Source organism: Bos mutus, chromosome 6 (assembly GCF_027580195.1).
Source record: "Bos mutus isolate GX-2022 chromosome 6, NWIPB_WYAK_1.1, whole genome shotgun sequence".
NCBI lineage: Eukaryota > Metazoa > Chordata > Mammalia > Artiodactyla > Bovidae > Bos > Bos mutus.
The window spans coordinates 25547591-25572568 of NC_091622.1; the positions used below are offsets into that span (position 1 = coordinate 25547591).

The 24978-nt window shown below is 40.5% G+C and overlaps 1 protein-coding gene across 1 annotated transcript; it reads left to right on the top strand.

The window, feature by feature from the left end:
• Positions 1–963: 963 nt before the first annotated feature.
• On the top strand, positions 964–15858 carry LOC102283691 (alcohol dehydrogenase class-3). Its single transcript, XM_005898809.3, has 9 exons — positions 964–1118; positions 3891–3992; positions 5559–5700; positions 6194–6281; positions 12003–12222; positions 12373–12633; positions 13196–13331; positions 15282–15420; positions 15560–15858. Exons 1-9 carry the CDS (start codon positions 1107–1109, stop codon positions 15582–15584), a joined length of 1125 nt encoding a protein of 374 aa, XP_005898871.1. The 5' UTR covers positions 964–1106; the 3' UTR covers positions 15585–15858.
• Positions 15859–24978: the final 9120 nt, after the last annotated feature.

The window sequence follows — 24978 nt, forward strand, 5'->3', positions numbered from 1 at the left end:
AGATTTTTCACTGCCCCCTTCTCCTCCTTGCATAGTTCTCTCCCCATGTTCTATGAACCACCACCATAAATCCTACTTACCCTTCAGCAGCAGCTGGAATAGGAGCCTGGCTTAAACTGAAGAATGTTGCCCATCACCCAGTTCTACAAGGCCTGAGTTATTAGCCACAGCAATCACTGACCCGCAGTACACACTTAGAGGAATTCCGGGAAAAGATCAAGAAAGAGGCACTCTGTGCTCTGGCAAAATAGGCAAAATAGGCCGTTAGATAGTTAGAAATATTTCAAGAGAAACATTTTTAGAACCTAGATTGTCACATCCTCCCATATTTAGAAAAAACACAAAAATCATTTAGATATCTGTTCCTCAGGACTAGCAATAATCCTTCAGGAGATGAATGCTTGATTACAACCCTGCACCCCAAAATCACACGTATACTAGCCTTCTCCCACCTTTTCAGAATAGTTCTTCAGGGATATCTGAGAGGCTGTCTCCAGGCCACAGTCCTCAGTAAGACGCTGAAGAAACTCAACTCACAGGTCTTCCTTTGTGCTTTTTTTTTTTTTCCCCCAAGTTGACACTGGGACTTTCCCCAATAAGCCCTTTATCCTCCTTCTCAAAGCTCAGCTGATGGAGACTCTCCTGCGGAGCTGTCTTTCACTCATCTTGAGCCCTCAAGACGTGCCCACAAGCTGTGTAGAAGGTGCGGTCCTCTTACGGTTTCTCACGTACTTCCAGTGAAAGTCCTGGTTCCTCGCCCTCCACATATCTCCTTTATAAGCTTTATCTACGCTGCCTGGGCTACAGTTACACGGGGAAACCCTCATCTATCTGACAGATACTTTACAGACTGTGTTACGTTGCTCACTGAGCGGCCGCCGCCGCTGCTTTCCAGCCTACCGCAAACTCCAACTTCTCGCGAGACCATCTGGTATCAACTAGAGCTCCGGCCTTGCCCGGCCTCAAGCCCCACCCGCCACGCTCCAGCCCCCGCACCCCCGCCTCCACGCTCGCCCCGGCGCAGGCGGACGCGTGCCCCGCCTACATCCCCGACCCTGCACGGCTGTTTCCAGTTATCTGCTTCACGCTGACTGCGGTCTGAGGAAATGGCGAACCAGGTATAATCAGCTGTTACGCGGGCTGAGTCCAAGAAAGGGAGGGAGAGGGGGAAAGCATGGAGCGGAACCTGGCCGCTGGCTTGAGAGGAGTCGGGGGCGCGTGGGGCTTGGCCTGGAGCCTGACTCTGGCTGGTGGAGCTGAAACGCGGCCGTGGAGAGCTAGCAGCTCAGCAGGGAGGGAGTGAGGAAGCTTTGATTCGGCTCCTTTCCTGGCTGCATTCTGCTGCTTCGCGGGCAGCCGAAGCGGGATGGGGGTGGGGAGAACCGTAGAGTGGGGGCGGGGTGGGATCGGTATCCTGGTATTTGGGAGGTGGTTTAAGAGTCCCCACGTTTTGCGTACATAAAGTTACATCACTTGCTGTGGATCATACTTTCAGGTAGCAAAGCTGCAGCTAGAGCCCGTGCTCCTAACCCCTAGGTTGTGTTTCACCATAGTAGTTCATAATTGAGCTATCTTTCTGCCTCCAAGGACTGTACTTTGGAAGGCTTCGTAAAGTTTTGGAGCACCTGGGCACCAGAGCTTTCTACACACCCTACTTGAATCCTTTTGTAACACCTATGCAAAATAGTACCCCATTTTAGATTAAAAAAACTTGAGAGTTACAGGTTAGTCGCGATTAGTGGTCACACTAAGGATGGTGAGCCGGGGTTGCACCCTGTGCAACATACTATTAAAAGTTCCTGAAATACACATTAGCCAGTAAAGGCAGAAATATGCGAGTAACAGGATTAATCTAACGTCGCTGTTTGTTTTAATGCTTTACAACGTTAACAAATTTTCTTGAAAGATTTGAACTTGAATAGAAATGGTAAAGTCTAAACGACGACCTTTGAGATTTAACAAGTTGGCAGCTGTTTTTCCTGTGATAGTTCAGATGTTGAAATAGGGCAGTTGCCTGCGGATTTAGTGAGGCTTTGTTTTGTTTAGAATTGTTATTGAAAGGAAAACGTTAAACTTTCAGATATGCTTTAAAAGGGGGGAGGAGGGATTTAAAGCTTAGATTGTGAATGAATTATTTATTCTTGTTGCTTTAGATCTTTAGAATATGTGATTTCATTGTTAGTATTTTGAATTTTACCTTTGGAGTTTGGGATTTATGGTACATTGAGGTGAAAAAAGTTTCTAATGCAGTGTATAAATTTTTTATCAGCACTTAATATCTACATTTTAATTTTAAAAGTGATTATTTCCAGCCTCATAAGTTTATGCAAGCCACTCATCCCTCTGCATAGGTCAGCTCTTCTTTTCCTCCACTCTTTTGTTCTCTTGCTACTAATGGCTACTAACTTACTTCTGCGAAGCTACAATGGCAACCCACTCCAGTACTCTTGCCTGGAAAAACCCATGGGCGGAGGAGCCTGGTAGGCTGTAGTCCACGGGGTCGAGAAGAGTCAGACACCACTTGAGCGACTTCACTTTCACTTTTCACTTTCATGCATTGGAGAAGGAAATGGCAACCCACTCCAATGTTCTTGCCTGGAGAATCCCGGGGACAGGGGAGCCTGATGGGCTGCCCTCTGTGGGGTCGCACAGAGTCAGACACGACTGAAGCGACTTAGCAGCAGCAGCAGCAGCACCTTGTCAAGGACTGTATTAGGGGCTTCATTTTCATATCCACAGCTCACAATCATTCTATATGTAGATATTTTATCTCTATGTAACTGTTCCTCATCTTTCATCCTAGTTAAAAGTGACACTTCCCCAAACCCACCAACCAAAGTTACACTGTTACACTCTTTCTCCACATTTTGCATTCTGTAGCACTTTGTGCCTCTCCCTTTAAATCACACATTTTGTAATTATTGGCTTTTAAGTCTACTATAATCTCAGCAGGACCTTTATTCCATAAACATGTTTCATAATCATTCTGTGAACTAATCAAAACCTTCCTCATGCACTGTACTATAGAAATACAATATGAGTCATGTATATAATTTTAACTTTTCTAGTAGCCACATTAAAATGGCATTGTTGGATTAAAATTTAACCCAATATATTCAAAATACCATCTCAACATGTAATCAGCATTTTTTAAATAGTGAGTCTTCAAAACCTGGGATTATTTTACAGGTACAGCTTATCTCAGTTCAAACTGGCCATTTTTCAAGTGCTCAAAAGCTACATGTGGCAGGTGGCTACTGTATTGCATAGCACAATTGAAAGGGATAGGTACAGTTTGTTTGTTTTTTTTAGATCCCCCATTCTGATTCTCTTCCTTATACCACTTCCCGCTGTGCAGTTTTACAGTAAACCAGTGTTACTTACACCAGCCTGAGCAAAAAAATTTCATAGGACACATCTTAAGCATTCAGAGCCCTTGGGCCCTATTACCAGACTACTGAATCAGATTCTCTTGGAACCTGTATTCTTAACCTTCTCCTGCTTATGCGTTGTAGAGGGTCATTAAATATTTGATGAATGAAGCTTTTTTTTGGTCATGTAGCTTGCAGGGATCTGAGTTTTCCCCTCCCTCACTCCCCCAACAGGGACCCAGGCCCCAGCAGTGAAAGTGCTGAGTCCTAACCACTGACTGCCAGGGAATTCCTGAATGAAACTTCCACATGTGATCACCTCAATGAAAATTTTTTAATGAGTTCTATTTATATAAAGTATAAACACATGCCAGGAGATTCTCAATATCACTTGGAGTTGTGTCATTGTGAATCGGTGATGTACTGGCTAAGATTAGCATTCATCATCATCTAAATTAACTAAGTAGTTGTGATTAGTTCAGGAGGATAAGCATCTTGCTCTGTTTTCCCCCATTGCAGGTTATCAAGTGCAAGGCTGCAGTTGCCTGGGAAGCTGGGAAGCCTCTTTCTATAGAGGAGGTAGAGGTGGCACCCCCAAAGGCTCATGAAGTTCGAATTAAGGTAATGAAACATCTAAGGCACTGGAAGGGAAGGCCTACAATTAGGTCTCTAGATAGAAGAGTCCTCTGAGGTCTACAGAGGAGAAATCCCCAAGGACAGTGTCAAGGAGAAGGGACTGAGAGTCATCCAGCCTTGGAATCCCGGCTCTCAGTCCATCCCTCTCACTTTTGCAGTGCTCCTCTCCTCTTTTTAGCTTTGGTGTTGCACTGAACAGCCTTCTCCATGGATCAGTGGATGAGTGCAGTTGATCTTCTGTAGCCTGGGTTTAGGGTGACTTTATAGGATGTTCCCCTTTCTGCTGATCCCATAACTTAAGATGTATTCTGAAGATTCTTTGGATTATCGGAAGAAACTTCAAATAAGATTTGGGAACAGGTTCCTAACTGACTGGATCAACAAGCAAGTGAAGCAGGCTTGCTTAGAGAACTTTAAAATGTACTGACCTTTGCAGACAAGTCCAAGGTTCAGGGGATTCATTATTCCAACACCTCTTAATCTCTGCTGTGGCAAAGAAAGTGAAGTTACCCCTGGAGAGAGGCATATCGCACAAGGCAGCCAGCTGGATACTCTGGCATTCTACTCTGTACTTGTGATGTAAAATCAGTGCTTTAAAGTAATGACCATTGAGTAAAATGAACCTTCTAGCAAAAAATAACCATTTTTTGCTGTGAATTGGAGTATACTTCCCCCATCCCACCTCCAGTTCTCATGCTTCCAGGGATCACATTTAACAAGTCGAGAAGCCAGGGCCAAATAATTTTTTCAGATTCTTTTAACCCAGGCTCAGGAATCTGAAATCTTTACAGAAATCAACCTGATTGTGATTTTTCTGCTAAAGAAAAAGTTGATCCTGGATGTGCTAATATGAGCTGTACAGGGCTACCAGTCTTCCCTGGGAAACTGCTAACAAACAGCTAAGAATGTTACATTGTAATCAGGTTTAAATGTGAGAAGCAGAAAAACGGATACTCCCAAGACTTTTCCTTTCTGTGCTTTTGGCAGTGTGAAAAGAAAAGAGATACTTGAAAGCCAGAAAAATTGGGATAAAGGGCTTATTTAAGCAGAAATTCTGTGTGGCTGCTCAAGAGGGAGTTGGTTCCAATAAAAGCTCTTGAATTTTGCCACAGACCAAGCAAGCTGGCATATGTCTTTTTAGAAATCTCATTCCCCAACAGTCAGGAGGAGGCCAGCAGTGAGATGGGCTCTCCCTGCTTTTGCACACAGGTGGTGTTCCTCTCCACACCCGCAGAAAGCACCGTGCCCATAACATGCCCTGGTTTACCTTCTCCTGCTAACATGTATCAAAAAGGAAAATAGATACACTATGTTTCATTGCCTATAAAGGTACCATTAATTTTATGTACCACTAAGAAAATGCTGCCAGTTCCAGTTGTTAAGATGCCATTGGTGATGAGCACATGCTGATTTTAGAGAGGTTAAAATATGAAAGAAGTGTATCTTCTAACCAATAAAATATGCTGTTAAGTAAAAATGTCTCTCCTTTGACCTGTGTGTCACTCTGAATTGCATGTGCATACACTCAGACGCTATTTAATATCCTGTTAGATTATTGCCACTGCAGTTTGCCACACTGACGCCTATACACTGAGTGGGGCTGATCCTGAAGGGAATTATCCAGTGATCTTGGGACATGAAGGTGCTGGAATTGTGGAGAGTGTTGGTGAAGGAGTTACTAAGCTGAAGGCAGGTAAGGAGGATATTTGAACCACTTATTTTACAATTTTGGCTTATTTTTATACGAAATTATATTTCTGATACACTATACATTGTTTATTTTTGAATAAGTTACCGCCTAAGTAAGTTGTCAAGATTGATTTTATTCCTCATCTGGAAAACACAAATATTTGAGAGCTGTTTCCTTTCTGATTATGAGACTGCTACTTATCTGACATGGTTTTTGCCCAATTAAGCAAGAATTTTTGAAGATGCATCAAGTCAGTATAGTAAAGCACATGACTTCCTTGTTCTCCACTTACTGTTTTGAAAGTTTCATTTAGATAAAAATTTGAAGCTTGTTTTTTTTTTTTTTTGCATAGTCAGGCAGTGTCTGATGTTATGTAGGTAAAGTTCTAGGCCTTAAAGTTGTTAACCTGCAAAGCTGTGTGAGTTGACAAGAATGGGAATTTGTTTAGAATCAGGTGCTACCAATTCAGGACAGTGTCCTTGCGTTCGTTTTCTAGGTGATACTGTCATCCCACTTTACATCCCCCAGTGTGGAGAATGCAAATTTTGTCTGAATCCTAAAACAAACCTTTGCCAGAAGATAAGGTTAGTGTCTTTTTATTTTATTCTTAAAACAAGAGGTAATATTAATCATGATAAGTAATTATGTGGCAATTTATACAGAGCATTCTACGTGCATTATTTCATTCTGTCTTCTTGGCAACCTGTCATTATCACTGGTATTACTGTATTTTCATAGATGAGAAAATTTAGACTTGGAAATTAAGTGGTATGCTCAGCATCATCAGCTGTTGGGAGAGAGAATGCAATTTTCTGAACCCATTCTCTTTCCATAATACTAGGGTAAATTTGCCAAAATAGGTAGTAAGGAGGGACATGGTTATGAAATTGAATGAAGGCATTTTTATGAGCCATTTTATTGTCCATGAAACCAAAGTAATAAAACTTAGCTCATACGGTTTTGGGAAGCCTCCAAGAGATAACATAACCCTTTGACAAAGAAAAGGTGGTTATTTTATTGTAGCAAGGTAACACACTTAACTTCTTTGAGGCATTTAAGATCTTGTGTCTGTTTTCCCCCTTTTGCCTCTTTTTTGTCACTGAAGTAGAACATACACATAATGAAGTAATTAAAGTGTACAAATACTAAGTGTACAGTTCAATGAATTTTTATGCTTATACACACCTAATAGTTATAACCTTCACTCAGATCAAGATAGAAAACCCTTCCAGCTGCCCACACAGTGCTTCATGTCCCTTACAGGTCAACACCTACCTCCCTCAAGGGTAACCACTATTGTTATTTTTCACTGTAAAATTTCATAGAAACAGAATTATGCAGAATGTGCTCTTTTGCCTGGTTTATTTCATTCATAATGTCTGCTGAAGTGGCCGTGCTGCTATATGCCTCTGATTCTCTTTTGTTTCATTCCAAATATCTCTGTTTACCCTTTCTCCCATGGACATTCACATTGCTCCCCACTTTGACCCTGCTATGGTTAGTGCCTCTCGGAGCGTCCATGTGTGTCTCTTGATGGATATCTTGATGGACATCTATGCAACTTTCTCTTGGGTATTTCCCTAGGATTGATGGCATATACTCCCACCCAGCACTATTTGGGAGATCTGTTAGTTTTTGCATTGTTTTCTAACGCCATTGACAAAATTAGTTTCTTTTTTTGGAAGACGAAATTGCATTTATTTTATCACATGAACACAGTTACAAAACTAGAACCAAAAAAATATAACTATAGTCATTTTGAAAGGGAATTCCAAACACTATCTGAAAGACTTCTGACATACCAAGTAGGATAATGGTTGTAGGCTTTTTTGTGGCTGTCTGTAAGCTTTTAGAAGGACAAGTTCTTTCAAAGCTTAAAATATATCCCATATCACCTTTTGTTCATGAGCCTCTTCTGAAAGCAGAGCAGTTTCTGACATTGAGAGCTAAGCAAATTTAACTTGCTCTCATAAAGATATAAAGGTTATTGGGGTAGAGCTTTGTCATCTGTTTGTTTCTGGTCGTATTTATGTTTCTCTCAAAGGAAATGTTCTTGAATCCACAGGCAGTTGACTTTTTCTTCATCTGTATATATTTTATTCATATATATTCCAAAGGTTTATCCAAGAGTGTACATCAAGTTCTAGGGTTTATTTTTATTAAAAGTAACCTTTTTATTAAGCACTCTGTGCCAGGCACAATGCTAATGCTTACATAACCTCTCATTTGATTTTTTAGTAATCTCTAAGAAAGATGGTTTCTCTGATTTTCTAATGACAGAATGAAGGCACAGGGGTTAATTCACTTGACAAGGGCCACCTGGGATTTGAACACAAGTGTGTGTGACCTTCTCGAACTAACACCAAAAAAAGATATCCTTTTCATTATAGGGGACTGGAATGCAAAAGTAGGGAGTCAATAAATACCTAGATTAACAGGCAAATTTGGCCTTGGAGTACAGAATGAAACAGTCAGCAAAAATAAGACCGGGAGCTGACTGTGGCACAGACCATGAACTCCTTATTGCCAAATTCAGGCTTAAACTGAAGAAAGTATGGAAAACCACTAGACCATTCAGATATGACCTAAATCAAATCCATAACGATTATACAGGGGAAGTGAGAAATAGATTTAAGGGATTAGATCTGATAGGGTGCCTGAAGAACTATAGATGGAGGTTCCTCACGCTGTACAGGAGACAGGGATCAAGACCATCCCCAAGGAAAAGAAATGCAAAAAGGCAAAATGTTTTCTGAGGAGGCCTTACAAATAGCTATGAATAAAAGAGAAGTGAAAGGCAAAGAGAAAAGGAAAGATATACCCATTCGAATGCAGAGTTCCCAGGAATAGCAAGGAGAGATAAGAAAGCCTTCCTTAGTGATTGGTGCAAAGAAATACAGGAAAACAATAGAATGGGAAAGACTACTGAGCGACTTCACTTTCACTTTTCACTTTCATGCATCGGAGAAGGAAATGGCAACCCACTCCAGTGTTCTTGCCTGGAGAATCCCAGGGACGGGGGAGCCTGGTGGGCTGCCATCTATGGGGTCGCACAGAGTCGGACACGACTGAAGCAACTTAGCAGCAGCAGCAGAGATTTCTTCAAGAAGATAGGAGATACCAAGGAAACATACAGAAATGGTAAGGACCTAACAGAAGCAGAAGATATTAAAAAGAGGTGTCAAGAATACACAGAAGAACTATACAAAACAGATCTTCACGACTCAGATAATCATGATGGTGTGATCACTCACCTAGAGCCAGACATCCTAGAATGCAAAGTCAAGTGGGCCTTAGAAAGCATCACTATGAACAAAGCTAGTGGAGATGATGGAATTCCAGTTGAGTTGTTTCAAATCCTAAAAGATGATGGTGTGAAAGTGCTACACTGAATATGCCAGCAAATTTGGGAAACTCAGCAGTGACCACAGGACTAGAAAAGGTGAGTTTTCATTCCAATCCCAAAGAAAGGCAATGCCAAAGAATGCTCAAATGACCGCACAATTGCACTCATCTTACACGCTAGTAAAGTAATGCTTAAATCCTCCAAGCCAGGCTTCAGCAGTCTGTGAACCATGAACTTCCAGATGTTCAAGCTGGATTTAGAAAAGGCAGAGGAACCAGAGATCAACTTGCCAACATCCATTGAATCATTGATAAAGCAAGAGAGTTCCAGAAAAACATCTATTTCTGCTTTATTGACTACGCCAAAGCCTTTGAGTGTGTGGACCATAACAAACTGTGGAAAATTCTGAAAGAGATGGGAATACCAGACCACCTGACCTGCCTCTGGAGAAACCTATATGCAGGTGAGGAAGCAACAATTAGAACTGGACATGGAACAACAGACTGGTTCCAAATAGGAAAAGGAGTATGTCAAGGCTGTATATTGTGACCCTGCTTATTTAACTTATATGCAAGTACATCATGAGAAACGCTGGGCTGGAGGAAGCACAGCTGGAATCAAGATTGCCGGGGAAAATATCAATAACCTCAGATATGCAGATGATACCACCCTTATGGCAGAAAATGAAGAGGAACTTAAAGAGCCTGTTGATGAAAGTGAAAGAGGAGAGTGAAAAAGTTGGCTTAAAACTCAACATTCAGAAAACGAAGATCATGGCATCTGGTCCCATCACTTCATGGGAAATAGATGGGGAAACAGAGACTATTTTGGGGGGCTCCAAAATCACTGCAGATGGTGACTGCAGCCATGAGATTAAAAGACGCTTGCTCCTTGGAAGAAAAGTTATGACCAACCTAGACAGCATATTAAGAAGCAGAGACATTACTTTGCCAATAAAGGTCCAACTAGTCAAGGCTATGGTTTTTCCAGTAATAATGTATGGGTGTGAGAGTTGGGCTATAAAGAAAGGTGAGCACCGAAGAATTGATGCTTTTGAACTGTGGTGTTGGAGAAGACTCTTGAGAGTCCCTTGGACTGCAAGGAGATCCAACCAGTCCATCCTAAAGGAGATCAGTCCTGAGTGTTCATTGGAAGTACGGATGTTGAAGCGGAAACTCCAATACTTTGGCCACCTGATGCAAAGAACTGACTCATTTGAAAAGACCCTGATGCTGGGAAAGATTGAAAGCAGAAGGAGAAGAGGACGACAGAGGATGAGATGGTTGGATGGCATCACCGACTCAATGGACATGAGTTTGAGTAATCTCCGGGAGTTGTCGATGGCCAGGGAGGCCTGGCATGTTGCAGTCCGTGGAGTCTCAAAGAGTTGGACATGACTGAGCCACTGAACTGATTGACTGTGTCTGTCTTTAGGGCCCATATTCCTAAGCAAGATGTTACATCAACCATTTAGAATATCAAAAATAATTTTGAAACCATTGCAAGAGAGAAGATAACTTGAATCCATGGGGACTATTACACTTTTGAAATAGGCCTCCTAAGAAATCTGAATTAACCAGTTTGGACATCTGCTTTTATGTGCTGATCTGGATCAGTTCAGTTCAGTCAGTCAGTCCTGTCTGATTCTTTGCGACCCCATGATCCACAGCATGCCAGGCCTCCCTGTCCTTCACCAACTCCCTGAGTCGACCCAAACCCATGTCCTTTGTGTTGGTGATGTAATCCAACCATCTCATCCTCCATCATTCCGTTCTCCTCCCTCCTCAATCCCTCCCAGCATCAGGGTCTTTTCCAATGAGTCAGCTCCTCGCATCAGGTGGCCAAAGTATTGGAGCTTCAGCGTCAACATCAGTCCTTCCAATGAACACCCAAGACTGATTTCCTTTAGGATGGACTGGTTGGATCTCCTTGCAGTCCAAGGGACTCTCAAGAGTCTTCTCCAACACCACAGTTCAAAAGCATCAATTCTTCTGCGCTCAGCTTTCTTTATAGTCCAACTCTCACATCCATACATGACCACTGGAAAAACCATAGCCTTGACTAGACGGACCTTTGTTGGCAAAGTAGCGTCTCTGCTTTTTAATATGCTGTCTAGGTTGGTCTAACTTTCCTTCCAAGGAGTAAGTGTCTTTTTAATTTCATGGCTGCAATCACCATCTGCAGTGATTTTGGAGCCCAGAAAAATAAAGTCAGCCACTTTTTCTACTGTTTCCCCATCTTTTTAGTTGCTTGTAATCTCTGCTGTGTGGATGCTGTTTTGGCTTAATGCTTTTTGAAGTTATATTTGCTCACAGTTTCATGATGGAATTTTTTTTTCTTTTTTAAAAAATAAAAAAAAATTCATGTATTTTAATTGGAGACTAATTACTTTACAGTATTGTAGTGGTTTTTGCCATACATCGACATGAATCAGCCTCGGGTGCACAAGTGTTCCCCATTCAGAACCTCTCTTCCACCTCCCTCCCCATCCCATCCCCCAGGGTCATCCCAGGGCACCAGCCCTGAGCACAATGTCTCATGCATAGAAACTGGACTAGCGATCCGCTTCACATGTGATAATAGACACGTTTCAGCACTACCCTCTCAAATCATCCCACCCTCACCTTCTCTCACAGAGTCCAAAAGACTGTTCTTTACATCTGTGTGTCTTTTGCTGTCTCGCATATAGGGTCACATGATGGAATTTTAAAATCATTTTATGTGATCCATAAGTTGTACCTGTTAAAATTATTTCAGTACTCTTGACAGGTAATCTAGAGGGATATTGAATGTTGGAAAAGATTCATAAGATTATAATTCTTTTAAAAGTTTTCTTAATCAGGCATTGGTGAAAGGTGCTAAATTGATTAATGAATACATTAGAAATTAGAGTTTTGGTCTTAGCACAGTCTTCTAACTACTGGTCATCATTTTAAAAAATTGATTTCTTTTTCTTTAGAGTCACTCAAGGAAAAGGATTAATGCCAGATGGCACTAGCAGATTTACTTGTAAAGGAAAGACAATTTTACATTACATGGGAACCAGCACATTTTCTGAATACACAGTTGTGGCTGACATTTCTGTTGCTAAAATTGATCCTTTAGCACCTTTGGATAAAGTTTGCCTTCTGGGTTGTGGCATTTCAACTGGCTATGGTGCTGCTTTGAATGCTGCCAAGGTAAGTGTTGGCCTGGGTTTTAGATTCCACCTTCTAACTTCATACAGCAAAGCTTTGCTGAAGTAGTGAACTTGGCCCAACCTGTAAGAAAACTAATGATTTCGCTGACTCTTACAGAATGAGTACCTTATAGGCTGTCTTTAATGTTAGGTGGAGCCTGGCTCTACTTGTGCTGTCTTTGGCCTGGGAGGAGTTGGATTGGCAGTTATCATGGGCTGTAAGATGGCTGGTGCAGCCCGGATCATTGGTGTGGACATCAATAAGGATAAATTCGCAAGAGCCAAGGAGTTCGGGGCCTCTGAGTGTATTAACCCCCAGGACTTCAGTAAACCGATCCAGGAAGTGCTCATTGAGATGACTGACGGGGGAGTCGACTACTCCTTTGAGTGTATTGGTAATGTGAAAGTCATGGTGAGTATGCCTGGCTTCATTCCATGTGCTTGTGTGTGTGTGTAACTGCCTTTTTAAATGTAATTTCCTTTATTAAGATAAAATAGTTTTGTTTTGCAAAGGAGAAATCTTAAATTCTCGGATAAGAATGGTTGCTGAAAGAAGGGAAAAATAACTATTGAACTAGACAAGGGAAAGATGAAGGAAATGTTATTTTGCCTTTCAGTCTCTGCTGTATCTTAAAGTGCGTTTCATTAAATGAAAAGGCAAAACGATGCAGTTATAGAGAACATGGGCTATGGAATTAGATACATATCCACATAGTGACTCACTAACCTTAGTAGACAACAAATAAAAGCTTTAAATCCTTTCAATTTGTGTTAATATTTAGCCAAATTAGCAAATTCTTTTAAAAGTACCTGTTAAAATTGTTCAATAAAATTAAACAACTTAATAAATACTTGGATCATTTTGTTGCCACTTTTCTAAAAAAGTTCTCTGTACCACTACCCTGTCCCCCAGAAGTTTCTGGAGAAGTAGATATTCTTAGCAAAATGCACTGACTTCTGTGGTTTGTCTGCAGAGAGCAGCGCTGGAGGCCTGCCACAAAGGCTGGGGCATCAGTGTGGTAGTGGGAGTAGCTGCCTCTGGTGAAGAAATCGCCACTCGTCCGTTCCAGCTAGTCACGGGCCGCACGTGGAAAGGCACTGCCTTTGGAGGTAATTTGATGGATGAGGACATTTTCTTCTGTTATTTCCTTCAGCAGAATTGTAATCCCAATGAGTACTAACCCTGGGGACTGGGGAGGTGCTCAGCTTCTTCTGAAACACAAGGCTACTTTTTATACCCTGAAAAAAAATACTAATATTCTATTAATGAAATAGCTGGGGCTAGGTCAGAAGCTGGATACAGGATAAACCAGGCCAGCCACCTTGTGTCATCTGGTAGACTTATATAGGTTATTGGCATTTTTTCACTCATTTTCCCAGAGAGTGCAGTGATCCCTGGATGTGATCATGCTTCTCTCTAAACAGTACTGATTTCAGCAGTAACCAGTCTGAGTAAAACTTTAAGTTAGACAGAGCCTTATAACAAAATGGAAAAGCTGCCAAACTGATCGTTTTTCCCTTGAGTGTCCTAAAAGTATGTGGTTACCTGGGGTTGCCAACTACCAGGAGAATGCTAAGAAATAGTTTCTCTTTCTTAGGGTCGCTCAGCTAGGGAAGAGAAAAGACATCAAAACATGTTTATATATCCCAACTATTGTGAATGAAGGAAACCTTAAGTTTTTAATAGATTTTTAAAAAATATATCCTTACAATTCTCCTAAGGAAAAAGTATTACATAGCATGAGTTTCAAATGAAATGACCTGCGTCTAACAAAGTGTCTCATTCCCTGCCTCACATCATGCCACATTTTTTTTCCAAGGCCAGAAAATTGGGAAAGTATGAAAAATGAGGGATTTGGCCTAAGTTTTCCTTCTTTATACTACACAATTTGTCAAGGAAAATGTCAAGCTGACTAAACCCTCTTTTCAAAGCCCTAGACACTAGTATGCCCCACTTGAGTGTATTAGAACAGACTTGTAGAACCACACACGCAGCTCAGGGACATCAGCTGAGGTTCCAGAGCTATATTTGAGAATGTTCTAAAAATGTCTGGGAGACTGAGCCAGGGGGGTTGGAAGTCACTTCTAACTGAAGCCTCACCGAAACACATGTTTGTTGAGAAATAAGCTGGAGCCTTGGGGCCCCATGGGTGTTGCTAACACATGACTCACAATGTAAATAGAAGTTTTGGTGTAGGGAATAGCAGTAGCTGTAGTTGTCTGTTACCAGGAGATTTAAATGAGGGGGGAAAAAAAAGGTACCAGTTTGGAATGAAAAGGTAATCTGTCGAGGATGTAAGGAGGGAGATTTGGAAAAGGGTCAGAAAGATCCCCTGGAGAAGGAAATGGCAACCCACTCCAGTATTCTTGCCTGGAGAACCCCATGAACAGAGAAGGCTGGTGGGCGGCAGTCCATGGATTCACAGAGTTGGATACAACTGAAGCGACTTAGCACACACACAAAAGCTTGAAATATAGTCCAAAGAAACCCTAGTTTAAAAAGGGGGAAGGCTTATTTGTACATTTACTGCTTCTTTTAATAATACAAGTGAAAAATTGAAGGATCTGACTTTGTTTAAAATCTTAACATATAAGTAAAGGTCTTCTACTTTGCTTTTCAGTTCACAGTTTTTTATTCTGAGATGTTATCTTTATGTTGAAATTAAAAGCACAGAAATAAAGTCATGTATCACATCAATTTTGTTCTTCCTTGAATTTCATGATTATAGAAATTTTGCTGTTGTGGATTTAAATAATCTTGTTCTGAGACTTCTAGAGTTCTGTCCTGTATAGTTTTAAAATCTCCGTTAAGGTTTAATGAGATTTTAGTAAATCTTAACACAGAAAAAAGAAAAGTGCTCAAAAGGCATCTGTTTTTTTTCTTAACTAAAGATGTGTATTAAATTCTTCCTCCTCTCTAGGCTGATTTTGAAGTTTTTCATTCCTCTTTAATTCATGAAAAAATTCATTCTCTTAGATGTCTTTGTCACCTACTAAGTAATAAGCATACTATAGAGATTTGTTGGAAAAAGTAATGAATAGATGTATGATTTCCTTTAGGATGGAAGAGTGTAGAAAGTGTCCCAAAGTTGGTGTCTGAATATATGTCCAAAAAGATAAAAGTTGATGAGTTTGTGACTCACAGTCTGCCTTTTGACCAAATTAATGAAGCCTTTGATCTGATGCATGCCGGAAAGAGGTAAGCTTTCTCTTTAGCTGTGTAGTATAGACTGCGGTAATGATTTGGGGCTTACGGAGGAAGAAGTATTTTTTTAAAAAAGTGTTTTAGTGGTGTTAAAGGATTCTGAACCTTTGTTTATTGTTTTCTTCTCTTACAGCATCCGAACGGTTGTAAAGCTTTAAGTTCAAGAGAGGAGAATTCTTCCATCCTTGTAACTAAGTCTTAGGGTCTGGTTGGAGCAGCCACATAAGCAGAAAGGAGCTCTTTCAAGTTCACAGATTCTTAGACCTTCATTAACCTACTCTAAGCAATAATGTTTTGTGTGTAAATTCCTACATATGTCTAACCAAGGATAAGGCTAATACTGTCATAAATCTGTTTTCTAGTCTCTTCTTCACATAAATAATTGCTAGCTCATTAAAGAATATTTCTAACATAATAAAAGGAATGCCTGTGTATGTGTGGGAGTTGTCACCTGTTTTATGCTGAATTCATTCTCATGATTTCTCTCCCTGTCATCTTCATTCTTTAAAGGAAAGACGGAGAAGGCAAGGCAGTGGTGAGTGTATGCCGTTGTCTTCACTGTCATTGGTAACTTTCTTGTAACTTTTAAGGATCTCAGACCCATTATTAAAGAACAGATTTCTCCAGTCAACCGAAATCTGCTTCGGTGAGATTCTCTTTTTTTGGCTGCACTGGGTCTTCGTTACTGCACCAGCTTTCTCTAGTTGAGGTGCATGGCCTTCTCATTGTGGTGGCTTCTCTTGTTGCAGAGCAAGGCTCTAGGGTGCTTGGGCTCAGGAGTTGCAACACGTGGGCTCTATATAGCGTGTGAGCTTAGTTGCCCCAAGGCATGTGGAATCTTCCCGGACCAGGGATAGAACCCGTGTCCCCTGCATTGGCAGGTGGGTTCTTAACCACTGGACCACCAGGGGCATTGAAGATTATCTTCTTGAGGGCAGGTACCGTGCATTGATCAAACTTAGATTTGCAGTTCCTGGTATGGCATCTGGCCCATATGGAGCACTAGAATTCGTCACTGAAACTACCTTTTAAGTAGGTAGTTTTGTGTTGTTGATCCCGCTGTGAACTTATTTCAAGTATGTGGAAAACATTTACTTACTGAATATCCAAACTGAAGCACTTATTTTGTCAAATCCTAACATTTTACTCTTTCAGACCACATTGCCTTTCCTCTCCTGTGGTATAGTCAGCACCCAGAATCGTGTTTATCACTCTCACCCAGGTTGCCATACTTTTACTATACATATCTGTACACCCGCCAGTCTTCATGTTGTCATACATGTTAAACCGGATGCTATCTTTTTCTGCAGCTTTTCCACTCATTACTGTGTGATTAATCCCTGTTGTATATGATGCTCCCGTTCACTGAGTACTGTGCAGTAGTAGTCACCTGTATGAACTACCATCATTTATCTGTCTCCAACTGTGGCATATAATTGTTTCCCAAATTGTTCCTCTGTTGCTGACAACACTGGTGGAACATCCTTGTACATCATGCTCAGTGTCAGTCATGTAAGATGTGTATCACAGGATAACATTTTAAACCTTACTAGAAATTGTCAAATTGCTCTTCAAGTTCAGTTCAGTTCAGTCATTCAGTCGTGTCCGACTCTGCAACCCCATGAATCACAGCATGCCAGGCCTCCTTGTCCATCACCAACTCCCAGAGTTCACTCAAACTCAAGTCCATCAAGTCGGTGGTGCCATCCAGCCATCTCATCCTCTGTCGTCCCCTTGTCCTCTTGCCCCCAATCCTTCCCAGCGTCAGGGTCTTTTCCAATGAGTCAACTCTTCGCATGAGGTGGAGTATTGGAGTTTCAGCTTTAGCATCAGTCCTTCCAAAGAACACCCAGGACTGATCTCCTTTAGAATGGACTGGCTGGATCTCCTTGCAGTCCAAGGGACTCTCAAGAGTCTTCAACACCACAGTTCAGAAGCATCAATTCTTCAGCGCTCAGCTTTCTTCACAGTCCAACTCTCACATCCATACATGACCACTGGAAAAACCACAGCCTTGACTAGATGGACCTTTGTTGGCAAAGCAATGTCTCTGCTTTTGAATATGCTGTGTAGGTTGGTCATAACTTTCCTTCCAAGGAGTAAGTGTCTTTTAATTTCATGGCTGCAGTCACCATCTACAGTGATTTTGGAGCCCCCAAAAATAAAGTCTGACACTGTTTCCATTGTTTCCCCATCTATTTGCCATGAAGTGATGGGACCAGATGCCATGATCTTAGTTCTCTGAATGCTGAGCTTTAAACCAACTTTTTAACTCTCCTCTTTCATCAAGAGGCTCTTTAGTTCCTCTTCACTTTCTGCCATAACGGTGGTGTCATCTGCATATCTGAGGTTATTAATATTTCTCCCGGCAATCTTGATTCCAGCTTGTGCTTCTTCCAGCCCAGTGTTTCTCATGATGTACTCTGCATCTAAGTTAAATAAGCAGGGTGACAATATACAGCCTTGACGTACTCCTTTTCCTATTTGGAACCAGCCTGTTGTTCCATGTCCAGTTCTAACTGTTGGCTTCCTGACCTGCATACAGGTTTCTTAAGAGGCAGGTCAGGTGGTCTGGTATTCCCATCTCTTTCAGAATTTTCCACAGTTTATTGTGATCCACACAGTCAAAGGCTTTGGCATAGTCAATAAAGCAGAAATAGATGTTTTTCTGGAACTCTTGCTTTTTCGATGTTGGCAATTTGATCTCTGGCTCCTCTGCCTTTTCTAAAACCAGCTTGAAATCTGGATGTTCACGGTTCACGTATTGCTGAAGCCTGGCTTGAGAGTTTTGAGCTTTACTAGCATCTGAGATGAGTGTAATTGTGCTCTTCAAAGTGGTTGTCAGTTTTTATAAACCACATGGGTATGAAATGACTAATTTGCATTTCCCTTAATTACTGAAGTCTTTCATTCTTTTGGTCATTTGTATTCTTTTTCTTCTGAGCTTCATTAGGTCCTGAAACCAGGTACCGTGGGTTTTTACTGGGTTTGAGTCCCAGCCATGTAGGTTCAAGTCCCAAGTGAGGTTTTGGTGGGGTTCAAGTCCCAAGCAGGGTTTTGGTTGGGTTCGAGTCCCAGCGCATGGGTTCAAGTCCCAATCTGAGGTAAATGGTTTCAGTACCTTTATTCATCAACTCTCGGAAAAGACAAGATTATGTGGTCAAAGTGAAAAAAGAAATCTAAGTGTACTGACAACATTCTTCTCCCCTCCCCTCTAACTGGAAGATTCTCTGCTCCTTGCCTGCCAGGCTTGGGCATACAGAGTGGAGGTGCCAGACTGCAGAAACCCAGGCAGAGGATGGATCCATTTCTGTAGAAGGCACACAGAGGAAAAGTCCAGGAGAGGAGGGGGCTGGAAGGAAGTAAAGGCGTCAAGCATGAGAAGGTATTTGCCTTTCTCTGACTTAGATTACATTCCACTAAAAGTTATTACAAGACAATGGCTGTATTTCCCTGTGCTGTACAAAATATCTGAAATCGTGCAACTCTGACTGGGACTTGACTCCACAGTCATTTAGGTGAGATCACACACCCACCTGGTCTCAGGACTTAACGTAGCTCAGGTTCTTTTTAAGACTTCTTTATTCTAGATGCCAATCCTTTGCAAGTTTTATATTTTTAATATATTCTATATTTTTAAATTTTTATTTTAGTATGGTCAAACCTATCAGTGTTTTCCTGGTGCTGTTGTTAAGTAGCATTTAGGCTTCTTTACCCTGAGCAGAATAAAGCAGCAAACAAAAATGGTGCATAGTCTTAACATCCCAGTAATCCATTAACACAAAAATAAATGCATGAGGGCAATACATGCAAGAGTTAGAACATTCAAATAGAGAAAATTACATGGGAAAGAAAAGTTAAACTTCCCCCTCTCCCCCAAAATTAGTGACCACCGATAAGTTTATGTATCTTCCCAGAAGTTTCTACGAATGAAATAACATGTATACATGTAATTTATACAAATGAATACTAATTAACACTATTCTGTGCCTTTTTATTTTTTCCACATATATCTTAAGACTGTTTTCATATCAGGACATTGATATACATATCTTTGGTTGAATTGAAAGCATGTGCTTTTTGTTTTAATTATTCTTCTGATTGATGTGGCTTAATTGCTCCCAAAATGAAAATAGAAAATGGCAGTTATGGTCAGGACTTCTTTTTGGATCTTTGGTGCATTTGAAGGACAAAGCAGTATAGCTTCTCTCATTTTATCTAGAGGGCTAGAGACTCAGTAGGGGCCCAAAGGGCTCTAACCTATTGTCCTACATAAACTGGAAGAAGAGGAAATTGAAACTAGCGTCTACCCCAGCTCTAAGAAATGTACTTTCATCTGGTTTGTTTTAGCTCAGCCCTCCAGGAATAAAGTATATTTTACTGCCTTAAGCAATTGCCGTAACAAAGAACATATGAGGGTAATAATGGAGAAGAGCTAATAATTCTTTTAAAAGATTCTTCCACTCATTCATGTATAACTCATGAGTTATACATGAATGAGAATGGCAGACATTTTACGTTCACCAATATGAGAAAGTAAAGCAATTTTAAGATAGTAAAATAATGGAACCCCAATTCTTGTAGCTGGTCAATTAGGAAGTTTACTTTTCATTTCTGTCACAGTGAAGTGTACATAGTCTTGAGCCAGCTAATTCAGTTTAACAGGTATGAGCATTTCCTGGATGAAAGCCCAGTTGCCTCTTTGAAGGAACCAGTATCACCATGAAGGCTCTTGGATCATGGGACTATAGGTTTAAAGTATTTCTTGTTAAGATCCTTTCAATACATCCTCTTGGATGGCATCTAGGCTGTTATGTATATTGTGGAACCAAATAGTTTTTGGAAGAACACAGACAACACAGGGCTGAAAAACATTCACTAACCCTGGCTGTTCAAAATCAGAACTCTGCCACCTTAAAAGTATTCTTGGGAATTTTTTTAAGTTTAAACTGCTTTATTGGATAAATGGTATATAAGTTTACCACAAATGGCTAATCTCTCCACTGTATATTTTATGAAAGCTAGTGAAAAACAATTTTTAAGGATCTAAAATTTTACAATACTACCAACTTTTAACAGCTTTTTGTTTCTCACTGAAAATGCTCATATACTTGGCATTTTTCAAATGTTACCAGCTTTTCCATTTTCAGCATGTTGGGCTATCTTGCTTTCTATTTAACCCACCTAGGGATGTTCACTGTGAAAAACAGGGTGTAAAATACATAGGCATGTCTGACTTGAACAAGGTCTTTATTACATGCACAGGGGACTAATATAAAGTAGAATGTGTGGAATGATGAGGTTTTTGAGGTGAGGGGACAAGTTGCATTATATCCAAACTTTGTTACAGTGGAGCTAGTTAATGTGTGTACAACTTAAAAATGGCTACACATAATGCTACTTCCATTTCTTTCATTTCAAAGCAAAAGTAAATGTAGCTGGTGATTCTCAAAGGTTTTGCTGACCTGGGGAAAAGGGAGCATATTTTACATGTGCAGAATGCTTTACAACATCTTCTGCTTGGCTGCCAGTCTCCCAAGTAGGCTGATGATCAAAGCCTTCGAGTAACTAACAGTTCTTTGGCCCTAGAGATACTGTGTGACCCAGGAAAAATGACCTACTCAACCAATTTTGTTTCAATTAATGTGCAAGATCAGACTCTTTGTCAGCAAATACCCTTTAGAAAAAATACACCACAAACCATATTTGGAAAACATTTAAGTATATTTAAACAGTTACTCAGATAATAAGTGCATAGAACTATAACAAGAAAATCATATCTTTAAAGAAACAATTTATGAAGTGAACTGGCACAGTGAACCAGTACATACAAAGTCCTCCATTATACAGATTTCTTTTGGTGGAACTTTATAAGAACAAAGCAGATGGGATGGGCTTTTTACTTGGGGGTGGGGAGATGGGCTTTTTACTGATTTTTACTGCACACAGATTTTTATCAAGCCAGACATCATAACAGAATTCACTGAGATGAGCTAATAGGCACATGCTCCCTTCAGGAAAGGAGTGCTGATTCACCACAGAACTACCCTGACTCTAGACAGGGGCTGAAATAGTCCTGATGACCAAGAATCAGATCTAGATGAAACAGAGGAAATTTGCTTTCAAATACCTGTTGCTTTTTTTTTTTTTTGCAAATCTACATCTTAATACTAACAGTTCTTATCCTTGTCTATTTTGTTTCCTCAGAACCACCCAGGGCTCAGATGTACTGGTAAAGTTTGAAAAAATTCTACTCTAAATTTTCTGTTGACCTCTGACCCAAGTACTAAAATAAAGTGAATTTGATTTAGTCACGTTATATATAGAATAAAACAGTTGCTAAGCTCTGTGTCATTGCACAAATAGGATACCTCCTTAAAGAGATGGAAATTTGTCCAAGCCATGCAACTAGTTTAAAAAATTAGAGATCTCAGCCCTGGTGTCCTGCTTGTTGATCTTGGGAGTTTGTGACACCACGATGCAAATGTGCCTACACGCGTGTGGGAGTAAACCCTGCCATGTGTCTGTTGTTGGAAGTGGGGTGAGGAGTCTGGAGTACTAGTAAAAGGGCCAAGCACCCAGGAGTCAAAACAGTTATAAAAGCTCCGCAACAGTAAAAAGGCTGGACATGCACAAGAGAGATTATTTAAAATACTTTGAACTCTTAACATAAGTGGTAAGTGAAAATCTTTCCAGGAAGGCCTTCTGAGTGCTCCACATAAACTGGTTTTTAGCACATTTTTTTGGCAATATTGACACATATTTTAATATAATAGAATTACCATATACAGACAGCTCTGCTCTTGCTCACTTAAGTCCCCAGAATGAAAAGCAGCAGGTAACAGGTCGCCAAGGCCACCTTACCCCCACCTTTCCTTTGTAAGATAACCAAATGCAAGACATTTTTTAACACTTGGCACCAAAAGGAGTAAGAAGGCTGCCTACCCTTCTGAGTTGAGACTAAGTGGGGCCACAGAATTTCAGTAAATGGAGCCTGTGCTGCTTTTCTTTAGATGTTCATTTTTCTAAATCAAGCAAAACATGTTAATAACTTCTAGAATATCAGCATAATGCAGCCTGTATTGTAAAACCATATCCTTAAACCATGTCCAGATGTTTTTTCCCAGTCTATTAGAAAATGGGCTAAACATCCACATTACAAGCGGTACAATTTGCTCCTCTGGTAGCTAGAGAACACACACCATCAGATGTAGACAAAATCGTAGATCACACTATCTCAATCAATTCCAGTGTTTCCAACTCTGAGACCACTAAAATATCTCCACCATCTCTATAGCATGTTTTGCCCTCAAGATTCACTGCATTTATTATTAAAAAAATAGCTCATGGGTTTATGGGCTTTCCCAGGTGGCTCAGTGGTAAAGAATCTGTCTGCCAAGCAGGAGATGCAGGTTCGATCCCTGGATCAGGAAGATCCCTGGAGAAGGAAATGGCTACCCATTCCAGTATCTTGCCTGGGAAAGCCCATGGGCAGAGGAGCCTGAGGAGCCTGGCGAGCTGCAGTCCATGGGGTTGCAAAAGAGTTAGACACAACTTAGCAACAAGCAGCACACACATGATTTATGAAATTTAGAATACAGCAGAATCAAAACGAATTACTTCAATTAACTTTTAAACCAGTACCCTCCTAGTGAGATATGTTCCAAGAATAGGAGCAACCACAAATTTTGCACTTAGGTTGATTGTTGGTAGTGATTTTGGTGTGGTAATTCTGAAATTATTTTACATGTCATGTAGAATCAAGCAAATAAATATTAGTGTTGTTCAGAAACAAAATTCTCACTATGGGAGAAGGAAAATACAAATATGAAACAGGGAAGGGTGAGGAAGACTAGTGTTAAATTTGAAATCAAAGTAGCAGAATGAATTCATGATTTATTTTTTAATTAATTTTTTAATTGGAGGATAATTACTTTACAATATTGTGATGGGTTTTGCCATACATCAACATGAATTTATAAAAAATGCAGTTCCTGGCTCTGTTCCCTGAAAGGGCCAAGGAGCAATTAACACCCCAGCAGTACCCAGATCTTGATTTCCAAATGCCATTCCTCATGAAGAGAAACCAGGGCTCCTTGGAGAAGCAGCCAGTTCCCAGTCTGGGGCAGGAAAAGTATAAGACAAACTGAGAACATATGGCGAAAAGCAAGGACATGCCCAAAGACTGATAGGCATAGAGCAAAATGACCCACAAATAAGCTTAAAGGTGCTTCCACTGGCCAAACATGGAACATTTAGAGTGACCAACACTTTTAGAAACAATCAGTAAGCTAATGCTGATACTCAAAAAGAAGTGGGCAGAGTTGGGGGGAGCCTACTTCTTCAAGTGTCAGTTTCATAAGAGATCAAAAAATGGTGGAAAAGGTTGTTTTACAGTTAAAAAAAAAAAAAAAAAACAACCTACAGATGACAACTGAATGCCATGGGTTTGGACTCTGCATTTAAAAAAAGAACACTCTGGAGAAAGCTGACTCAGGTGTGCATGTGTACTATACAGACAACTCTGAATATTCAGTTCCTTGGGTGTGACAATGATCGTGTAGGGAATGTCCTTACGTTTTAAAAGAGATGCTGCGACAGTAGCAGATAAAGTATGATGCCATTCCTCTCCAAAGAAAAATGCTTCTTATATCAAGAGACGAGGCACAGCAACAACTGCTGAATGCAGGAAAGGGTATATGGGTATTTCGCTGCACTATCAACTTTCTGTAAATTCAAAAAATCTTCAAAATTAAAAGCTGGAAGTTAGAAAAACGTGGGCTGGGGGAAGGGGGCAGAAATAGCTTACAGACACAATTTGGGGGCTTCAGCAAAGTGGAACATCTGTCTCTCAAATTTAATCAAACTCCGTGAAAAGCCAGAGCGAAGACAGGACAAACTGAGAAGTCAAGCTAAGATGGCAAATTCCTAAACATCTTCTTCCTATCAATTTAGACATGAGGGTGACAAGTAATATAAGACTGCTGGTGAATGGGTTCTAATTCACTTTTACACATTTTGTCACCAAAAGCCAGAAACTGAAGATGAAATGCAAACATGTTTCCTTTCTAAATTATAATTAAAAGGGGGCTGAACAACTGGTAGGGGAAAAAAAATATTTTAAAAGATAATACAGAAAAAAAAAAGTTAACACACTGACATTTTGAGAAGTTGGCAGAATGATAAAACTACCCTAGATGTTTATTCATCTAAATCTAGTAAACATTTGTAATTAGACATATACAATTAGACTAGAGTCCCATGCTGTTTTTACATCTCCCAAACCGAGAAAGCATCATCACCAGTGTGGTGTTTTAACAACAACAAAAAACCATCCCACCAAGACTTTTTTCCTTGAGCTTGTTTTCTCAAAGTAGACACTGACTAAGCCCACACCACAAACTCCATGATCAGTACATAAAATGCTGCACTACCGGTGTGGCAATCTGTCTTAAACAACTCTCAGACACATGGTTACATGTCAAATACTACTGGTAGACTGCTGAACTAAACACAGGACTGGAATTTTTATACAGTCATTCAACATTAAAA